Source organism: Oryx dammah, unplaced genomic scaffold (genome assembly GCF_014754425.2).
Source record: "Oryx dammah isolate SB20612 unplaced genomic scaffold, SCBI_Odam_1.1 HiC_scaffold_26, whole genome shotgun sequence".
NCBI lineage: Eukaryota > Metazoa > Chordata > Mammalia > Artiodactyla > Bovidae > Oryx > Oryx dammah.
In genome coordinates this window covers 31,048,600-31,069,571 of record NW_024070210.1, presented here as the reverse complement: position 1 = coordinate 31,069,571, position 20,972 = coordinate 31,048,600, and the positions used below count along the sequence as shown (strand labels likewise).

Sequence of the window (20,972 nt, the reverse complement as noted above, 5' to 3'; positions counted from 1 at the left end):
ATGGGAATACCAGACCACCTGACCTGCCTCTTGAGAAACCTGAATGCAGGTTAGTAAGCAACAGTTAGAATGGGACATGGAACAACAGACTGGTTTCAAATAGGAAAAGGAGTACGTCAAGGCATATATTTTCACCTTGCTTATTTAACTTATATGCAGGGTACATCATGAGAAACTCTGGGCTGGATGAAGCACAAGCTGAAATCAAGATTGCCAGGAGAAAGATCAATAACCTCAGATATGCAGATGACACCACCCTTATGGCAGAAAGTGAAGAAGAACTAAAGAGCCTCTTAATGAAAGTGAAAGTGAAGAGTGAAAAAGTTGGCTTAAAGCTCAACATTCAGAAAACTAAGACCATGGCATCTGGTTCCATCACTCCATGGCAAATAGATGGGGAAAGAGTGGAAACAGTGTCAGACTTTATTTTGGGGGGCTCCAAAATCATTGCAGATGGTGACTGCAGCCATGAAATTAAAAGACGCTTACTCCTTGGAAGGAAAGTTATGACCAACCTAGATATCATATTCAAAAGCAGAGATACTTTGCCGACTAAGGTCCGTCTAGTCAAGGCTATGGTTTTTCCACTAGTCATGTATGGATGTGAGAGTTGGACTATAAAGAAAGCTGAGTGCTGAAAAATTGATGCTTTTTGAACTGTGAAGTTGGAGAAGACTCTTGAGCGTTCCTTGGGCTGCAAGGAGATCCAACCAGTCCATCCTAAAGGAAATCACTCCTGAATATTCATTGGAAGGACTGATGCTAAAGCTGAAACTCCAATAATTTGGCCACCTGATGCAAAGAACTGACTCATTTGAAAAGACCCTTGTGCTGGGAAAGATTGAGGGCAGGAGGAGAAGGTGACGACAGAGGATGAGATGGTTGGATGGCATCACCGACTCAATGGACATGAGTTTGAGTAGGCTCCAGGAGTTGGTGATGGACAGGGAGGCCTGGCATGCTGCAATTCCTGGGGTCACAAAGAGTCAGACACGACTGAGCGACTGAACTGAACTGAACTGAACTGAAGTTAATGACCTTATGTTTGAACACATTCTAACAACTCTGCATTTTTACTACCCCTACACATTTAATATGTTTGATGTCATATTGTCCATCTTTTTGTTTTTTGTATAACTTAACTACTTATTGTGGATAGATGATTTTACTGCATTTATATTTTGACCTTCCCACTAGCTTTATAAGTGGTTGACCTTTACTTTATGCTTGCCTTTACCAGTGAAATTTTTCCTTTCGTAATTTTCATATTTCTAGCTATGGTCTTTTCCATTTAGAGAGGTCCCTTTAACATCTCTTGTAAAGTAGGTTTAGTACTGCTGAACTCTTTCAGCTTTCGCTTACCTATAAAACTCTTCATCTTTCATTAAAATCTGAATGACAGCCTTGCCAAGTAGAGAACTGGGTGTATGTTTTATCCTTTCATCACTTTAAATTTATCATGCCACTTTTTTTCTGGCCTAGAAAGCTTCTGCTAAAACATCAGCTGATAGTTTTCTCAGAGTTCCCTTGTATACAGCCAGTTGTTTTTCTTTTGCTGCTTTTAAGAGTCTCTCTTTATCTTTATTTTTTTGCCATTTTCATTACAATATGTCTTGGTGTAGTCCTCTTTGGGTTCATCTTGTTTGGGAATTTTTGTGCTTCCTGGACTTAGATATCTATTTTCTTTCTCAATTTTCAGCTATTATTTATTCAATTATGTTCTCTGCCCCTTTCTCTCTCTCCTCTTTCTGGGACCCCTATAATCTGAATATTAGAGCACACTGATGCTGTCCCAGAGGTCTCTTAAACTATCCTCATTAAAAAAAAAAAAAACAACTTTTTTTTATGCTCAGGTGATTTTCACTATTTTCTTCCAGCTTTCTGATCAGATCTTTAAATCAGTTACTGTGAATGATCATGATCATAATTATTATTAGTTAATGAAAACAATACTATCTTGAGAAAATTTCACATTTTTACACATATTTAAAATGTGAACTAAAAATTAATTATACTCTTAAAGCCATCATTTCTATCTTCCTACCTGTTTTATCTTCAGCAGTAATTCATTTTTTTGAAAATGTGATGAATCATCCAGTTTTTCCTTGTTATTCTTAAAAAAAAGCCTATGAACAAAGGAAACCAAATAAATTCCTATTAGGACATGTTTTCCAGAAAAACCACATTTACTTATGATATCAGAAACTTCCAGTCCATCTCCCTATGCAACATATTTATTTACTATTCATTAAAATAAACAAAAATTTTACTCTTTTGATATGATGCATTAATATTTATTTATACATTAATTTAAGAAGCAATTTTTGAATACCTACACTCTGAACATGATATAGATACTGGAGATACAGCCCAGGCAAAGTCTCTACCATCATGGAAATTATACTCTAGTGAAGTAGGCAGAATAGAAGCAAGTTATCAAAAAATATATATTTCAGATAATGTTAAATGATCCAAAGACTGCAAAGTAGGGTAAAGTATAGTGAAGTCCTGAGAATGATGATGGTAGTGTAGACAGGTGATTGGGGAACATCTCTTGGAATAATTTGTGAAAGACCTGAAGTATGAGAAGGAGCCCAGATACGTGAAGACCTTGGGGAAGAGCTTGTCATATAGAAAGAACAGCAGGAATAATAACCTGGACAGGAACATGCTTGGTGTATTAGATGAAGACAGGAGTTTGAAAAGGCCGAAGAGACAGACACAGCCCAGATCACACAGGGTCTTGAGAACAAGGTAGAAGTTCAGATTTTATTTTGAAGGAAATCAGGGGAAGACTTTTTAAGGAAAGGAATGACAGGAACTGATTCACATCTTGTAAAAATGACTGGCTACTTAGCAGAGAAAGACAATAGCACAGGAAGACAGACTATGTAGAAGTCTATGGCAAGGGTCTAGAAGAGATAATGGTGGCTCAGACTGAGGCTGTAGTGGTGGAGCTGGTGAGAAGTAGCTGGACTCAGGACATATTTTGAAGATGAAGGCAATAGGACAAGCTTTTGGATTTGGCTTGAGTTAGAGTTGGATTCGGAGAAGGCAATGGCACCCCACTCCAGTACTCTTGCCTGGAAAATCCCAGGGATGGAGGAGCCTGGTAGGCTGTAGTCCATGGGGTTGCAAAGAATCGGACACGACTGAGTGACTTCACTTGACTTTTCACTTTCATGCATTGGAGAAGGAAATGGCAACCCACTCCAGTGTTCTTGCCTGAAGAATCCCAGGGATGGGAGAGCCTGGTGGGCTGCCATCTGTGGGGTCACACAGAGTCGGACATGGCTGAAGTGACTTAGCAGCAGCAGCAGCAGCAGAGTTGGATTAGGGTTAGGTTAGGTTAGTTACCTAGTTGGGTTAGGGTTAGGTAGTGAGGAAAACTGGAATGGTGGATGACTTCTAGTTTTTTGGCTGGAGTAATTAGGTAAACAGTGATATGGAAGACTAAAGGAAGAGCTATTTCAAGGAGATGGGAAATTAAGAATTCTGTTTAGGACATGTATATTTGAGATATCCTTTAAGTGTGGTGGCTCAGATGGTAAAGAATCTGCCCTCAATGTGGGAGAACTGGGTTTGATCCCTGGAGTAGAAATGGCAACCCACTCCAGTATGCTTCCCTGGAGAATTCCATGGACAGAGGATCCTGATGGGCTGTAGTCCATGAGATTGCAAAAAGTCAGACACAACTGAGAAACTATCACTGCAATTCTCCAAGTGCTAAGGTCAAATAAGCTGCAGACTGTATGCATTTAGAGGTCAGGGCTGAATATATAAATATGGAAGTCACTGGGGGTACAGAAAGAATGAGACTGAATGAAGACATGTATGGGGAGTATGAGTATAGAATAGAGGATAGTGAATGGCTGAGAAGTCCAAAATTTAGAGACAGAAAGAAGAAATGGATCAAGTATAGGGTCCTGAGAAGGAGCAGTGTGGTCAGTGAAATAAGAGAAGGTGATGTTTGGGAAGCCAAATGAAGAAACCATTTCAAGAAGATGAAAGTAAGCATCTGTGTCAAATTTTATTAAGAATTCAAAAACTTTAGACCAGATCACTGAAATCTGGCAGGATGAAAGTCATTGGTAACCTTGACAATCCCTTGTTCTCAAGACCCTTCAGGACTTTAAAGAAAAAAAAGCATCTATAATTGTTACAGCCTCCTGTACTATAATGGCGAGTCTATACTTGGGTCACAAATTGGATGTCATTTACATACAATATTTAGTTTCTAATCTCTCAGTTCCCATATGCTGATAACCAGCTCAATGACAAAGAAAGGTCATAACAATTTAGAAAGATAGGTACTGATTTGCCTTTTATTATGCAAATACATCATTATGGATATTAATAATAACAAAGAAGAAAGATTAAACTAGCAGTGCCTCCCATGGACTTGTAGTAAATTTTAGGTACTCTTAACTGTCCACATAATTTAAATTAATTTAATTTTTTTTTGAGCTTTTATATTCGAGTTTATTCTTCATTTAACTTTTAAACACTACTATAGTTGAATATTAAAACAAAAGCAAGTAGTGAGCATATTATGATTATAGTCCTTCACTCAATCACTACTGAAAATAAAACACCAGCAGTGAGTGTTATTCACAGGCCCTACTAAGAGGTCTGACACTGAACACCACCCCGAGGATGATGTTCATCATCCTCATATGCTTCTCCATTGTAATAGCGCCGTCTTTCCTGATTTGGATCAAAGTCCACTAATTCTACCTGGTCCATTTCATCAGTCTCTTCTACTTCCTTCCTCTCAGGCAGAAGTTTTTCCATCAAAGAGAGTTTATCAGGAGAGAGAAAGCCATTCTCAGGAAAGTTTACCTTAAATTCAATGATTAGGCGACCCTTTTCATATGGCCTACGGTAAATTGGCATGCCTTCATTTAGCACACACTTGATATCTCCATGCTTGACAATCTGACCTGGATGAGAAGTGATGACTATGGTTCGGTTGTCAAGAGTAGATATTGGCTTCTGGAAGCCACACAATGCCTCAACCAGCTGTATGTCCATACACATGAAAAGGTCTTCTCCTCGTCGAGTAAAAACAGCATGGTCCTTCTGATCTAAAACAATGATAATATCTCCTGGCTCCAGTCCTGGTTCTTGGTCTCCTTCACCATGGAATGTTATCTTCTGGCCATCTTTCATGCCTTTGTCAATATGAACTTCTAGAATTTTCTTTTCTCGAACTATCTTCCTTCCGTTGCAGCCCCATGGCCCTGGCACTCCATGCAGACAGACTGAATTTGCTGAACCATTCCAGGTCCTATCTGATGAATTCTTATTTGCATTCCAGTACCTCGACAATTGGGACAGCATTCTACTGCTCCTTTCTTACCACCTCGGCCTTCACATTTGTCACAAATCACATTCTTTTGCAGAGCTAGTTTTCTTGTTGCACCATTATATAAATCTTCTAAAGTTACTGTAAGTTGATGCACAACGTTTTTACCTCTCCTCTCTCTCTGCATCCTGCCTCCTCCTCCGAAAAACATATCAAAGATGTCCATGGGGGAGCCAAAACCACCACCTGCTCCACCTTCTTTAATTGCCTGTTCTCCTCCTTTGTCATATAATTCCCTTTTCTTTGCATCAGAGAGCACTTCGTAAGCTTGAGAAATCTGTTTAAATTTCTCGCCTTCATTTGGATTCTTATCAGGGTGGTACTTCAAGGCCAGTTTCCTGTAAGCCGTTTTCAATTCTTGGGTGGCATTGGGTTTGACCCCCAAAACATCATAGTAAGTGGTTTCTTTCACCATTTTCTATAGCCTGTGAGCGGGCCGATGCCGGTGTCGGGGAGCGGGAAGGAGCGCGTTGCTGTGCGCAGCTTGGGCAGCCAGCTGCTCCTCCGCCTTTCACCGAGCGTTCTGGAAAGTTCCTAAATTAATTTAAATTTAATTGAATTTCTACATATTTAATTTAAACTTGGAATTGAGTAATTTTTGTTTTCTCTCAATATTTTGACCTCAAAATAGATGATGAGCTTGCAAGGTAAAGAATTCATGGTGGGGGGGACATGGGGAATTAAGACTTATAGATCATTAAGAAGATAACCTATGCAAATTATTTAGTTTCTTGTTTAATTTAAAGAATCTTATAGATATTATAAAAATAACATTTTGATTCTTTAAATTCACCAAACAAGAACTGAGCTGCTTCTCTCTACCACCAAAGTTAGAAAAAAGGAACTAAGTGAGAAAATAAAAATACAGAGAATTTTCTTTTAATTTGCCAAGTAATAAAGAGGAAAAAGTAAAGTTTTATTAATAAAAAGGGGGGAGGTAAATATCCTCAATCACCAAATTAGTCAAAAGCACTTTTTCTCAGTGAGATTCTACATGAAAACTCTTAAAAAACTGGAATTAAAAAAAAAAGGTGAGCCATTCAAAATGAAAGATCAATGAATCCCCATTTCCTTCTTTTTAAAAAAATTTTTGTTTATTTTATTTATTTATTTTTGACCAAGCTGGGTCTTTGCTGCATGGGCTTTTCCCCAGTTACAGGGAGCAGGGGCCCCTCTGGCTGTGATACGCAGGCTTCTCACCGTGCTGGCTTCTTCTGCTTCAGAACATGGAATCCCGGACACACATACTTCAGTAACTGCAGCATCTGAGCTCAGTAGTTACAGATCCCCAGCTCTAGACCACAGGCTCAACAGCTGTGGTGCATGGGCTTAGCTACTCCACGGCCTGTGGGATCTTCCCAGACCAGAGATCGAACCTGTGTCTCTTGCACTGGCAGGTGGATTCTTTACCATTGAGCCAACCAGGGAAGCTCCCCATTTCCTTCTGGAACACGCTTTTAAAACTAGTTAGCTAACATGGAGAAGGAAATGGCAACGCACTCCAGTATTCTTGCCTAGAGAATCCTGTGGACAGAGGAGCCTGGTGGGCTGCTGTCCATAGGGTCACATAGAATCAGACATGACTGAAGTGACTTAGCATGCATGCATGCGTTGGAGGAGGAAATGGCAACCCACTTCAGTATTCTTGCCTGGAGAATCCCAGGGATGGAAGAGCCTGGTGGGCTGCCATCTATGGGGTTGCACAGAGTCAGACATGACTGAAGCGACTTATCAGTATCAGCTAACATGAAGACTGCTTATAAATTTAAAATTTTTCATCAGTGTAACAGCAAGACTTTTAATGATAACCCCTAGAAATAATTTCAAGAGTTAATCTGTAAATTCCATGATGATTCTCTGCCTGGTATTTAAGAAATAGATATCAACTAAAACTAACTTTGTCAAAGAAAAAGATTTTTTTATTCTGATTTTTAATTGTTGTGTTACTTGAGCTTTCTGTTTTTAAATCTAGTACTGAGTATAGAGATTATTGCATATTTTATGGACAGTTGATGGTAGAGTAGCACTGTGGTGCAATTGTTAGAGATATAACTTTAAGTGCAATACATTCAAATCTATGTAGAAAAGAATCATGTTATAATAGGATTCTATATGTGAAATTACATGTCTTTTTTGGAAACTGTTCAGACCACAGTTTGTCTTTTAAACTGTCGGCAAACCCTAGGGGTAAGCCCAGAAGCCATATTTATATTGAAAGACCCCACCTTCCTGACCAGAGCTGAGCTAAACAGTATTTGTTGGGAAATCTGGGAATTCTCCTGGAGAATCTGTTAGTCAGTCTCTAAAGTAGATGAACCTGTGCCAGGTAAACTCAGAGTGTTTAGAATAGCCATGCTTAGCCACGGGCTCACCAAGAAGACAACACAGCATGTAGATAAAGAGAATCATAAAAGGAAGCAAAGACTATGACCTTTGAAATGGAAGGAATATTTTCTTATGTTTCTGGTTTCCGTTCCTTGGGTAAAAGTTTTTGCCTTGCGGCTTCCCTGTATTTTCTCAAGTTCTGCAAGTCCTCTTTGACTATGAACAACAATTGTAACAGCATGGTTAGGTGAGTTTGTAGCATTACGGCAATGCCTTCCTCCAGGGGCATATTTGTTTACAGGGAGTAAGGAACTGAAATGAGGATAATCCATACCCCCAAATCCATCCCTCTTCCTAAATTAAACACATCATCCTCAATCATTTCTCCTAATCATTTGAAAAACTGGTTAATTTCAAAATGAAGATGTGGTTCTATAAAGCTGAAAATCACAGAAACTTTAGTAAACTAAGAGAATATAATTTTCATCTAATATTAGAAAAAATTTTCTAATGAAAGTAACATCACGTCTAGAAATGCTTCAGTGAAAAGAAAGTATTATCCTTACATTTTATCCTCCAGGATCTTACAAGATTTCTTCAGGTCTTCAATCTTTTGTTCCCACTCTCTTATTGATTCCTGTAGTCGTGCTAGTTCTAAATTGTGATCACTAAGAACCTGTTGAAAATTCAATAAATCATCAAATGACTCATGACAGCAGTTCAATTCATTAAATATTCATGTATCATCCATTCATCTTTTATACTGGGGGTGCCTTTAGTTAAAATAAAAATCAATCATTATATTACTTGTTTCTTTATAAAACAAACTGAGACAGAAGTAATCCTGAAATCATCAGAAAAGAAAACAAAATTTGGGAGGAAGAGAAATGAATTACAGCAATAGGAATGTTAAAACTATATAAAAAAACTTTAAAGACATGAATTCATCTTGAATACCATTTTAAAAATTAAATATACATTTTAATAATTATTTTCAAAATGTTGTTCCAGGATACTGGAATGAGTATTATTTTAAAAGTCAGAACAAATCAGGTCTTTTGCCTTATTTGATAGCTATGTTCACGCTGAAGATTTTTTCTTAATACTTAATCAGCATTTTGGAAATGGAAAAATTGGGTATGATGAAAAAATGTTATCATAATTAAAAGAAAGAACTATGAATGAAGAAAATTCATAGTGAAACAGATATTTTTATAACACAGTTTTAGTAAAAGAAAAGGGAAGGCAAATTTATTGGAGCTTAGATCTACATTTCCACTTGTGAGGGAAAGTGGAGCTGAGAGGAAAGCTAATCAAACAGATTCCTTTGCTCTCTGCAGAGTTACCCTGGGCAGATTATTTAACTTCCCCCAATCCTGCACACCACTGTGGGGTCAGAGAACATGTGTCAGGGGTATAGAGGCACTCTCAGTCACGTCAGGTGAGACAGGTGAGTGAAAGCTCCCCAAACTACTTTTTTTCTCTAAAGCACTCATATGACTGAACTTGTGGACCATAGTTCCAGAGTTAACAGGAGTTTGAAATCCTAGAACTGCCATCAAAAGTCAGTAGACTGCCCAAGGGACTCTGATCATCAAGATTAGTGACTATATGCTCAAGGCCCGTCCAGCCTGATATTCGTTGCCTCTAGCCCTCTAACCTCCCCGCCCTGGACTGTAGGGCACCTTGAGAGTCAATCATACACTGTTCTTTTCTGCCAGAATCACTTTAGCTTGACCTGGTTGCAAAGTTTTCTAAACTAAAAGTGCCACATGAAGGTGAACCTGAAACTCCCAGTAGTCTCAAGTTCATGGTCAAAGGGTTGTTTTCTAATCTCAGGAAGTAACAACATCAACCACAACAAACTTTACCAAACACAAAGCACTCAGCTAAAAGCCTTATAGGCATGACCTCATTCCTTCTCCACAAAAGTCCTTTGAAGTAGGCAGTCCTATGACCTCCATACTATAGACAAGGAAATTCTGGCTTAGTAAAGCTGAGATTCAGATGCAGGTTTCTCTGATATGTATGTGAAGCTCATGCTCAGTCATGTCTGACTCTTTCAAGACGCCATGAACAGTAGCCTTCCAAGCTCCTCTCTCCGTGGAATTTTCCAGGCATGAATACTGGAGGGGGTTGACATTTTCTGCTCCAGGGGATCTAACTGAGCCTGGGATCGAGCCTGCCTATCCTGGATTAGCAAGCTGGTTCTTTCCCACTGAGCCACCTGGGAAGCCTCTGTGATAATGCCGTCGTGCTTTAAACACTATTCCCCACCAGTAAGGTGGGGTGGAGGGTTGGATTGGGGGAGAGAGAGAGACACTGGGGTTTCCTCATAGCTCAGTCGGTAAAGAATCTGCCTGCAGAGAAGGAGACCCGGGTTCAATCCCTCGGTCGGGAAGATCCCCTGGAGAAGGAAATGGCAACCCACTCAAGGATTCTTGCTTGGAGGATCCAATGGACAGAGGAGTCTGGTGGGCTATAGTCCATGAGGTCGCAAGAGTCGGATATGACTTAGCAACCAAAGAGAGAGAGACACTTGAGGTGAGTATCCCTGATACCTCAAGCCTTGTCTTATCTGGCCTTAGAGATCTCTGGAGTATAGGTTAAGGAACATATACTTCATTTTTCCAAGCTAACTGGTAAGTGTGACATAATTTATGAGGCCCTAAATTTATGCTTAGGCATGCAGATAAAATCTGTTTTATCCAACCCATCTTCTTCTTTGAACCTAGCTAGATTTATGCTTCCTTACTGCATTGATATTTGAAAAAAACAGATAATGATCTTGTATGCAGATAAATTTTTTTGTTTTACTAGTGTTTTGTAATTGGATGTCATAATAGATGCATTGTAATTATAATGGTCAAGGAAAAAAGTGTGGGTTCTCAGTTGTGTCCGACTCTTCATGACCCCATGGACTGAAGCCCACCAGGCTCCTCTGTCCAAGGTATTCTCCAGGCAGGAATATTGGGAATGGGTCGCCATTTCCTCCTTCAGGGGATCTTCCCAACCCAGGGATCAAACCCACGTCTCCTGCATTGGCAGGTGGATTCTTTACCATTGAGCCACCAGGAAAGCCCATAATGGTCAGAACTACCCTATAAACGGAATTAACTGAACATTCTAATAAGAAATGTTAAATATATATTAGTATTACTATTACCCCACATAGTTTTACACGTAATTCTCAATACAGATGGAGGACTTCCCTGGTGGCACAGCAGTAAGGATCCACCTGTCAATGCAGGAGAGGTGGGTTCGATCCCTGGATGGGAAAGATCCCCGAGAGCAGTAAATGGCAACCCACTCCAGTATTCTTGCCTGGAAAGTCCCATGGACAGAGGAACCAGGTGGGCCACAGTCCATGAGGTCACAAAGAATCAGACATGACTTAGTGACTAAACAACAACAATTCAAAACAGATAGAAGAAATCACTAAAGACTCATTAATTCAACTAATTATGATAGATTACAGGTGTTTCTATTTTAATTAACATAGAAGTAGTATTAACATTGACCTCTTCAACTATAGTCATCTCCATAAGCTCAGTTTTCTCATCTTTAAAATGAGGATAACCCTCATTTTAAAGTACTGACTATCACAGCACTGGCTTTTTCAATCAATGTTATCAATTTTTAAAAGTAAAAGTGCATATTAATGTTCTTATACTCAGTATAAGTGGAGAGCCCAAATTCTGTTTGGTTATCACATATTCAGAAATAATGAACCTGTCCATGGTTATTCACTTTGTTATACAGAATAAAGCAATCTCACAGAAACATTACATAAGGTTCTGTATGCATTTGGTCAGTTCTATATGTGTTTTTTAAAACCAGTTTTATAGTACTTTGGCCCATTAAAGGGACTTCATGTGTAGCTGAGTCAGTAAAGCATCTGCCTGCACTGAGGGAGGCCTGGGTTCAATTTCTTGGTTGGGCAGTCCATTAAATGCAATTTATACCTAAGGCATCCCAAACTTACTTCTTTTTGTCATATTCCTGAAGAAAACATAACTGCATTATGACACTTTAAATAATATGTCAGAAAATGTAAACATGCTCAAAAAATTCTCCCCAGAATGGCATGAAGATGAATTAAAATCAACTCCTTTTTTAAAAAACCTCCTGCTATGTTTAAGGCAGTGTATATTGAGAAGCCTGGGGTCAGACATGAAAATCAGTTTTTTTTTTTTCTTACCACTGTGCTTGTAGTAACAGTTTCTTTCATTTTTGTCATTGTAAGCCTTAATTTATCCAATTCTTTCTTCTTTGTGCAAGTTTCTGTTCTCTTAAGTTCACAGAGTTTTTTACATTCTTCAATCTGTATTAATAAACATAATAAACCAAACAGAAAGCTTAAGATGACAACAAAGCTGAGGAAAGCCTTTAAAAAATTTTTGCAAACCTAGTTCATATTTACGTATACCATATTTAACCTAAGTATTTTATCAAATTAAAACAACCGGGTTTGGGCTTATTTTGAGGCATCAAAGGAAAAATAATAAATCACAAAGACTGAACTGTAATTATGAAATGTTGAACTAGTAAATTTAGAGTCACAATAAAACAATGATCGTTACAAGCAAATTATAAAAGTAGCTTTTGTTCTAAAATTTACTAGTAAAACATAAAAAAAAATACTGGTAAAATACAACAATATATAAAATTAAAAAAACAAATTTACAGCACATTAGGAGCCTCTTGAGAAATCTGTATGCAGGTCAGGAAGCAACAGTTAGAACTGGACATGGAACAACAGACTGGTTCCAAATAGGAAAAGGAGTACGTCAAGGCTGTATATTGTCACCCTGCTTATTTAACTTCTATGCAGGGTACATCATGAGAAACGCTGGACTAGAAGAAACACAAGCTGGAATCAAGATTGCCAGGAGAAATATCAATAACCTCAGATATGCAGATGACACCACCCTTATGGCAGAAAGTGAAGAGGAGCTAAAAAACCTCTTGATGAAAGTGAAGGAGGAGAGTGAAAAAGTTGGCTTAAAGCTCAACATTCAAATACCTAAGATCATGGCATCCAGTCCCATCACTTCATGGGAAATAAATGGGGAAACAGTGGAAACAGTGTCAGACTTTATTTTTGGGGGCTCCAAAATCACTGCAGATGGTGACTGCAGCTATGAAATTAAAAGACCCTTACTCCTTGGAAGAAAAGTTATGACCAACCTAGATAGTATATTCAAAAGCAGAGACATTACTTTGCCGACTAAGGTCCATCTAGTCAAGGCTATGGTTTTTCCTGTGGTCATGTATGGATGTGAGAGTTGGACTGTGAAGAAGGCTGAGCGCTGAAGAATTGATGCTTTTGAACTGTGGTGTTGGAGAAGACTCTTGAGAGTCCCTTGGACTACAAGGAGATCCAACCAGTCCATTCTGAAGGAGATCCGCCCTGGGATTTCTTTGGAAGGAATGATGCTAAAGCTGAAACTCCAGTACTTTGGCCACCTCATGCGAAGAGTTGACTCATTGGAAAAGACTGATGCTGGGAGGGATTGGGGGCGGGAGGAGAAGGGGACGACAGAGGATGAAATGGACTGGATGGATGTGAGTCTGAGTGAACTCCAGGAGTTGGTGGTGGACAGGGAGGCCTGGCGTGCTGCGATTCATGGGGTCACTAAGAGTCCAACACAACTGAGTGACTGAACTGAACTGAACTGAGGAGAGTCAAAGGAAGGAATTAAGAATTGTTCAAAAATTTAAATTCATATTAGTTAATGAGGAATAAAACAGACCAAAACCAAAATTATTGAAGGTAGGGCAGCTCACAGCCTTGAACAACTTACCATTGTGTCACCCATACCAGCTCCGAGAACTAAAGGATCCTTCCTTTGAGTTATCTCTGTTTCAAAAGCACCCGGTATTTGGCAGAAATGCTTTGTGGCTATGCCTTAAGAGATATTAGGTGGTCAAATGCCCTGAACTGGCTGTGTGCATTGACCACAGGAATGCCCTTCCTGTGCACATAAGACCTGAGGTGCTGGAAAGTTAACTTTGCTTCTTTACCATGTTAAGATCTCTGCCCAAACAGGGTATTTGTACTCTACTAGGCAAACCACTCCAGTGTTCTTGCTTGGTGAATCCCAGGGACTGGGGAGCCTGGTGGGCTGCCGTCTATAGGGTCGCAGAGTCGGACACGACTGACGCGATTTAGCAGCAGCAGCGGCAGCAGTAGGAGGAGCAACTCATGCCCTGTGCAAGGAAGCATGAAAGACCGCGCATGCTCCAGCTGCCCTGGTTCTATAAATCTCCGCCCCTTTCCTAGAGCCCTGATGACTGTCGCCTCCTACTCCTGAGAATTCGTTTACTCTCCTTCCTTCAGGAAGATGGTGTGTTTAGAGCAGAAGCTCTCTCTTCTCTGTTCCTTAATCAATGAATTGAGTTCCTGATTTGCTATACCGAACCCTGTTTCGTTTGGCTGGCATTTGCGACATTGGGCAAAGGACCCATAGAGGGGAGTCACCAACCTGTTGGGGACTGATAAATTTTCACACATTGAGATATAAGGAAGTCACTCTGGCTTATACATCAGCTAACCTGAATTTTATGCTAACTAAAATAGCCTTTTCGTGGTCTATCACACCTGCATTCTACATCAGCTGTAACTATTTAAGAAAAGGAAACATTAAGTAAAGAAAATTCGTGTTAAAAATAAAGATTAAACATCCCTCTTCCTGGGATGCTAAGTATGTTGTTACTCCTTTGATGATAAGACTCCCTTCCCAGGTGCTGGTCTGTTCTTTTTTTCTTTTTCTTTTTCAGAATGTTGAAGAAATGTAACTCTGACTTGTTCATTAGTCTTTGTTCTGACAAGATATAAAACTGTGCTGAAAACCCTGCTTTTCCAGAACAGCTCCTTGGAGTAATCTGGGAAAATGGCTTCTGAACTAGTTCTTAGTTTGATTCAAATAAAACTCTTTTCTGTTCTTATTATAGATTGTTTATCAACTATTTTCATTAACAGGATAAATAACAATTTTACTAAGATCAAACATATTGTGATTACCTGTCAGATCCTACTTAAATGAGTCACCTTCTTATCAAAATCAAACACATCATGGATTTGTTGGCAAGGTGAATTATCAAGAGCAAGGCAAGTGAGTAGTAAGGCCTAAGAAAGCATATTTAACTTTATATTAAAGAATTAATGAAAATATATAGTGATGTGGTTTTTCATCAGTCATCAGCCAATTCACTCAAAGTGGCTTCTCTGAATGAATGTAATCATTATCAATTATCTCTGCACTAGGGCACAGATGCATTAAAACAAAACTTGGTGATAATAAATTTTATTGAAAATTGATATTCTGTCCTCATTCTTTGGCTTAAAACTTCTCCCAAAGTCTTGTAATTATAGAAATAATATTAGCAAAAACAATTCTGTTTTGTGTTAGAGGAGACTGTGTGTTTGAAGACTCTGACAGCTATAAACAGGTTTTCCTTTCTCATTTGAAATAAAGGGAATTAACAAGCTTAACACCATGGCATATGGCGTGCATTTAGTGAGCATCAATGGTTGACTCCTTAATATCCACCCTAGCTGGTATAGCCCACTAGTACATGCATCCCCTTAGGATCCATTAGTATTCTGGGGTGGGCGCTATCTTAACCTGGCAAGAAGACTTATGGCCCTGGTTGGGAAAGGTTTTCTTCTATGTGAACATGGAAGCATATAGTCCAGTTGTCACTGGCAGGCATCTTGCGATGATGAGGGAAACCAGCCTTAAAATGAAGATGGAAGAGGGATAAGCCACTGAATTAGCTAGTCCTAGAGTTTGCCCTACCTTGGGAATTCCTACTGTGTAAGATGATAAATGCCCTTACTATTTAAGCAAGTTTGAGTCAAGGCTTTTGCTGTTCGCATTTGAGTACTCTAATGCTTTTCCTTTTCTCCCAGGGCACTAGACCAAGGGTAGGCAAACTACTACCTATTGGCCAAATCCAGCCACTACCTGTTTTTGTAAAGCCACACTTATTCATTGAATTAGTGCTTTTGACTGAGAAACACTATCCACAAAAGGAAGGAGAACCTATCATGTTCTCAAATTCTCAATCTGAAGTCCCTCTGGGCTTCCTTTTAAAAATTTTATATAAAATATATATTATATCTTATATAATATAAATTATATATATATTATATTCTTTATATTAAAGAATAGGAAGGGATGGGAGAGGGTGGAAACTTCTCTCTAGGGCTTAAAATGAAGTTAGAAACTCAATCTCTCAATACAGTAATATTATACACACAAGGTATGCCAGGCACCCATCATGGTGCTAGAATTCAGCAACAAAAAGACAGACAAAATCCCTGCCTGGTGGAGTCTTCCTTCTGGTGGGCAAATGTCAGTAATACTCAGGCCACCAGTGACCATTGTTTCAGCCCCAGCAGAAGTAAAAAAAAAAGAGACTAGGTTCTCCCCACTCCCCACCTACACTGTCCTGCACATCATCCCTCAAGCTGTGCCCATGCAGACACATCCCACTTTTTACCCCTGTAACTTCTGTGAGCCCCTCCAGTGTGGGAGTTCTGGACTGCTCAGAGAGAAAGTCAAGCAGAGGGCTGGAAACAGTGGGTGAAATTAAGACCTCTCAGCATTGTTGCGGGTAGAGAAAGAAAAGAGGAAAAACCCATTTTGGTTCTTATTATTCTGATACCATTTCACTGAAATAACAATAAATCCAAGCAAGGTCTAGCCCAGTGACAGGAGCCACGGATTTCAGTTGACTCCAGAACTGCAGTGCAGGGTAACAATGGTTTCGTCCCCTGAAAAGGTCCATGGAGCTCGACTTTTACAAATTCCGGTTGGTGCTTGCAGACTGCCCAAAGGACCCCTTGTCAATGACTTCACAAAGCACCTGTTCTGAGGATGACTAAGGCTGAGCTATTTACACTTAAAAAAAAAAATCCATGGTTTTAGTGTAAAACTGTTTATGAAGACATGGGTGCTTTAAAGGATAAAAACTCTCAGACCTAACTGGAACTTATGAATAGTCTTATCATGAAAACAGGTGGTGCTAGGGGTAAAGAACTGGCCTGCTAATGCAGGAAGTGTAAAGTTGTGGGTTCAGTCCCTGAGTTAGGAAGATACCCTGGAGGCGGGCATGGCAACCCACTCCAGTACTCATAACTAGAGTATCCCATGGACAGAGGAGCCTGGTGGGCAATGGTCCATAGGGTCACAAAGAGTCAGACACAACTGAAACAACTTTGCACACATCATGGAAACAATCACAAGAACCAAATTGAGACAAGAACAAAGAGGGCAGGGGACAAAGCCATGGAGAAAAACAGGATACTACGAAAACTGGTTAAACCATAGATAGGCCCAGGATGGCAGAAAATTTGACTTTCAGTTGACCTCGAGCCTCTTTATATGCTCATTGTAATATATTAGCCTATGCTAAATGACACACCCACAAGTGCCATGACAATTTGAAAGCTGACCATAAAAAGCCAGAAAGTGGGCAGTGACCAAATTTCTGAAAATCCCCACCCCTTACCCAAAACAGCCGTGCAGCTCTGGAGTGACTTTGAGGAGATATCCCACATCCAAGGGCATAGGAGAAGCCCCAGCAAGACAGTAGGAGGGGCGAAATCACATTTAGAATCAAACTACATACCCACCAGAGACACTCAGAGGGCTCAAACAAACCTTGTGTGCACCAGGATCCAGAGACCCCATGGAGACTGAGACAGAACTGTGTTTGAGTGTCTCCTATGGAGGTACGGGTCAGCAGTGGCCTGCTGCAGGGGCCGAGGCTCTGGGTGCAGCAGACTTGAGTATGGCATAAACCCTCTTGAAGGAGGTCGCTTATTAACCCCCCATAGAGCTGCCAGAACTTACACAAGACTGAGGAAATAGACTCTTGGAGGGCACAAACAGAACCTTGTGTGCACCACTACCCAGGAGAAAGGAGCAGAGACCCCACAAGAGACTGACTGAGACTTGCCTGGGAGTGTCCAGGAGTCTCCCATGGAGGCGTGGGTCAGCGGTTGCCTGCTGCAGGGTTGGGGGCACTGAGTGTACCAGTGTGTGCATGGGACCTTTTGAAGGCCATTGTCTTCACTAATGGCACAATAGTTTGGACCCAGGTAAATAACAGGGAGGGAACACAGCTCCACCCATCAACAGAAAATTGGATTAAAGATTTACTGAGCATGGCCCCGCCCATGAGAACAAGACCTAGTTTCCCCCTCAGTCAGTCTCTTCCATCAGGAAGCTTCCATAAGCCTCTTATCCTTCTCCATCAGAGGGCAGACAGACTGAAAACCACAATCACAGAAAACTAACCAATCTGATCACATGGACCACAGCTTTGTCTAACTCAATGAAACTAGGAGCCATGCCCTGTAGGGCCACCCAAGACAGACGGGTCATGGTGAAGAGTTCTGACAAAACGTGGTTCACTGGAGAAGGGAATGGCAAACCACTTCAGTATTCTTGCCTTGAGAACCCCATGAACAGTATGAAAAGGCAAAAAGATAGGACACTGAAAGATGAACTACCCAGGTTGGTAGGTGCCCAATGTGCTACTGGAGAACAGTGGAGAAATAAGCCCAGAAAGAATGAAGAGACAGAGCCAAAGCAACAACACCACCCAGTTGTGGATGTGACTGGTGATAGAAGTAAAGTCCGATGCTGTAAAGAGCAATATTGCATAGGAACTTGGAATGTTAGGTCCATGAATCAAGGCAAATTGAAGGTGGTCAAACAGGAGATGGCAAGAGTGAACACTGACATTTTAGGAATCAGCAAACTAAAATGCACTGGAATGGGTGAATTTCACTAAGATGACCATTATATCTACTATTGTAGGCAAGAATCCCTTAGAAGAATTGGAGTAGCCATCATATTCAACCAGAGTCTGAAATGCAGTACTTGGATGCAATCTCAAAAATGACAGAATGATTTCTGTTCATTTCCAAGGCAAACCAATCAATATCACAGTAATCCAAGTCTATGCCCTGACCAGTAATGTTGAAGAAGCTGAAGCTGAATGGTTCTATGAAGACCTACATGACCTTCTAGAACTAACACCCCCAAAAGATGTCCTTTTCATTATAGGGGACTGGAATGCAAAAGTAGGAAGTCAAGAAATACCTGGAGTAATGAGGCAAACTTGGCCTTGGAGTACAGAATGAATCAGGTCAAAGGCTAAAAGAGTTTTGCCAAGACAATGCACTGGTCATAGCAAACACCCTCTTTCAACAACACAAGATAAAACTCTACACATGGACATCACCAGATGGTCAATACTGAAATCAGGTTGATCATATTATTTGCAGCCAAAGATGAAGACACTCTATACAGTCAGCAAAAACAAGACTGGGAGCTGACTGTGGCTCAGATCATGAACTCGTTATTGCCTAGTTCAGACTTAAATTGAAGAAAGTAGGGAAAACCACTAGACCATTTTCAGGTATGACCTAAATCAAATCACTTACAATTATACAGTGGAGGTAACAAATAGATTCAAGGGATTAGATCTGATAAACAGAGTACCAGAAGAACAGTGGATGGAGGTTCATGACATTGTACAGGAGGCAATGATCAAGACCATCCCCAAGAAAAAGAAATGCAAAAGGCAAAATGGTTGTCTGAGGAGGCTGAGAAATGAAGAGAAGTGAAAGGCAAAGGAGAAAAGGAAGGATATACCCATTTGAATGCAGAGTTCAAAAGAACAGAACGGAGAGGTAAGAAAGACTTCCTCAAGGATCAATGCAAAGAATAGAGGAAAACAATAGATTGGGAAAGACTAGAGATTTCTTCAAGAAAATTAGAGATACCAAGGGAACATTTCATGCAAAGATGGGCACAAGAGAGGACAGAAATGGTATGGACCTAACAGAAGCAGAAGATATTAAGAAGAGGTGGCAAGAATACACAGAGAACTATACAAAAAAGATCTTCATGACACAGATAATCACGATGGTATGATCACTCACCTAGAGCCAGACACTCTGGAATGCAAAGTCAAGTGGGTCTTAGGAAGCATCACTATGAACAAAACTAGTGGAGGTGATGAAATTTTAGTTGAATTATTTCAAATTCTAAAAGATGATGCTATGAAAGTGCTGCGCTCAATATGCCAGCAAATTTGGAAAACTCAGCAATGGCCACAGGACTGGAAAAGGTTAGTTTTCATTCCAATCCCAAAGAAAGGCAACACCAAAGAATTCTCAAAGTAGCATACAATTGCACTCATCTCACACGCTAGTAAAGTAATGCTGAAAATTCTCCAAGGCAGGTTTCAACAGTATGTAAACTCTGAATTTCCAGATGTTCAAGGTGGATTTAGAAAAAGCAGAGGAAACAGAGATCAACTTGACAACATCCATTGGATCATCAAAAAAGCAAGAGAGTTCCAGAAAAACATCTATTTCTGCTTTATTGACTATGCCAAAACCTTTGACTGTGTGGATCACAACAAACTGTGGAAAATTCTTAAAGAGATGAAAATACCAGACCACCTGACCTGTCTCTTGAGAAATCTGTATGCAGGTCAGGAAGCAAGAGTCAGAACTAGACAAGGAACAAAAGACTGGTTCCAAATAGGAAAAGGGTATGTCAAGGCTGTATGTTGTCACCCTGCTTATTTAACTTCTATGCAGAGTACATCATGAGAAACGCTGGGCTGGATGAAGCACAAGCGGGAATCAAGATTGCTGGGAGAAATATCAATAACCTCAGATATGCAGATGACACCACCCTCATGGCAGAAAGTGAAGAAGAACTAAAGAGCCTGTTGCTGAAAGTGAAAGAGGAGAGTGAAAAAGTTGGCTTAAAGCTCAACATTCAGAAAACGAAGATCATGGCATCCGGTCCCATCACTTCATGGCAAATAGATGGTGAAACAGTGAAAACAGTGAGAGACTTTATCTTGGGGGGCTCCAAAATCACTTAAGATGGTGACTGCAGCCATGACATTAAAAGATGCTTACTCCTTGGAAGGAAAGTTATGACCAACCTAGACAGCATATTCAAAAGCAGAGACATTACTTTGCCAACAAAGGTCCATCTAGTCAAAACTATGGTTTTTCCAGGAGTCATGTACGGATATGAGAGTTGGACTATAAAGAAAGCTGAGCTCTCAAGAATTGATGCTTTTGGACTGTGGTGTTGGAGAAGACTCTTGAGAGTCCTTTGGACTGTAAAGAGATCCAACCAGTCCATCCTAAAGGAACTCTGTCCTGAATATTCATTGGAAGGACTGATGCTGAAGCTGAAACTCTAATACTTCTTAGCCACCTGATGTG

The 20,972-nt window shown here is 40.1% G+C and overlaps 1 protein-coding gene and 1 pseudogene across 1 annotated transcript in view; both read right to left on the bottom strand.

The window, feature by feature from the left end:
* The window catches only part of CCDC175 (coiled-coil domain containing 175), a 79,458-nt gene that overhangs the window by 41,231 nt on the left and 17,255 nt on the right, over positions 1–20,972 (bottom strand). Inside the window, exons 6-8 of the mRNA XM_040226356.1 lie at positions 11,895–12,017; positions 8,260–8,369; positions 2,045–2,126 (exon numbers count right to left, since the gene is read on the bottom strand). Coding sequence (XP_040082290.1) covers positions 2,045–2,126; positions 8,260–8,369; positions 11,895–12,017 — 315 coding nt within the window. The remainder of the gene's footprint in view (positions 1–2,044; positions 2,127–8,259; positions 8,370–11,894; positions 12,018–20,972) is intronic.
* Positions 4,465–5,897, bottom strand: LOC120852875 (annotated as a pseudogene).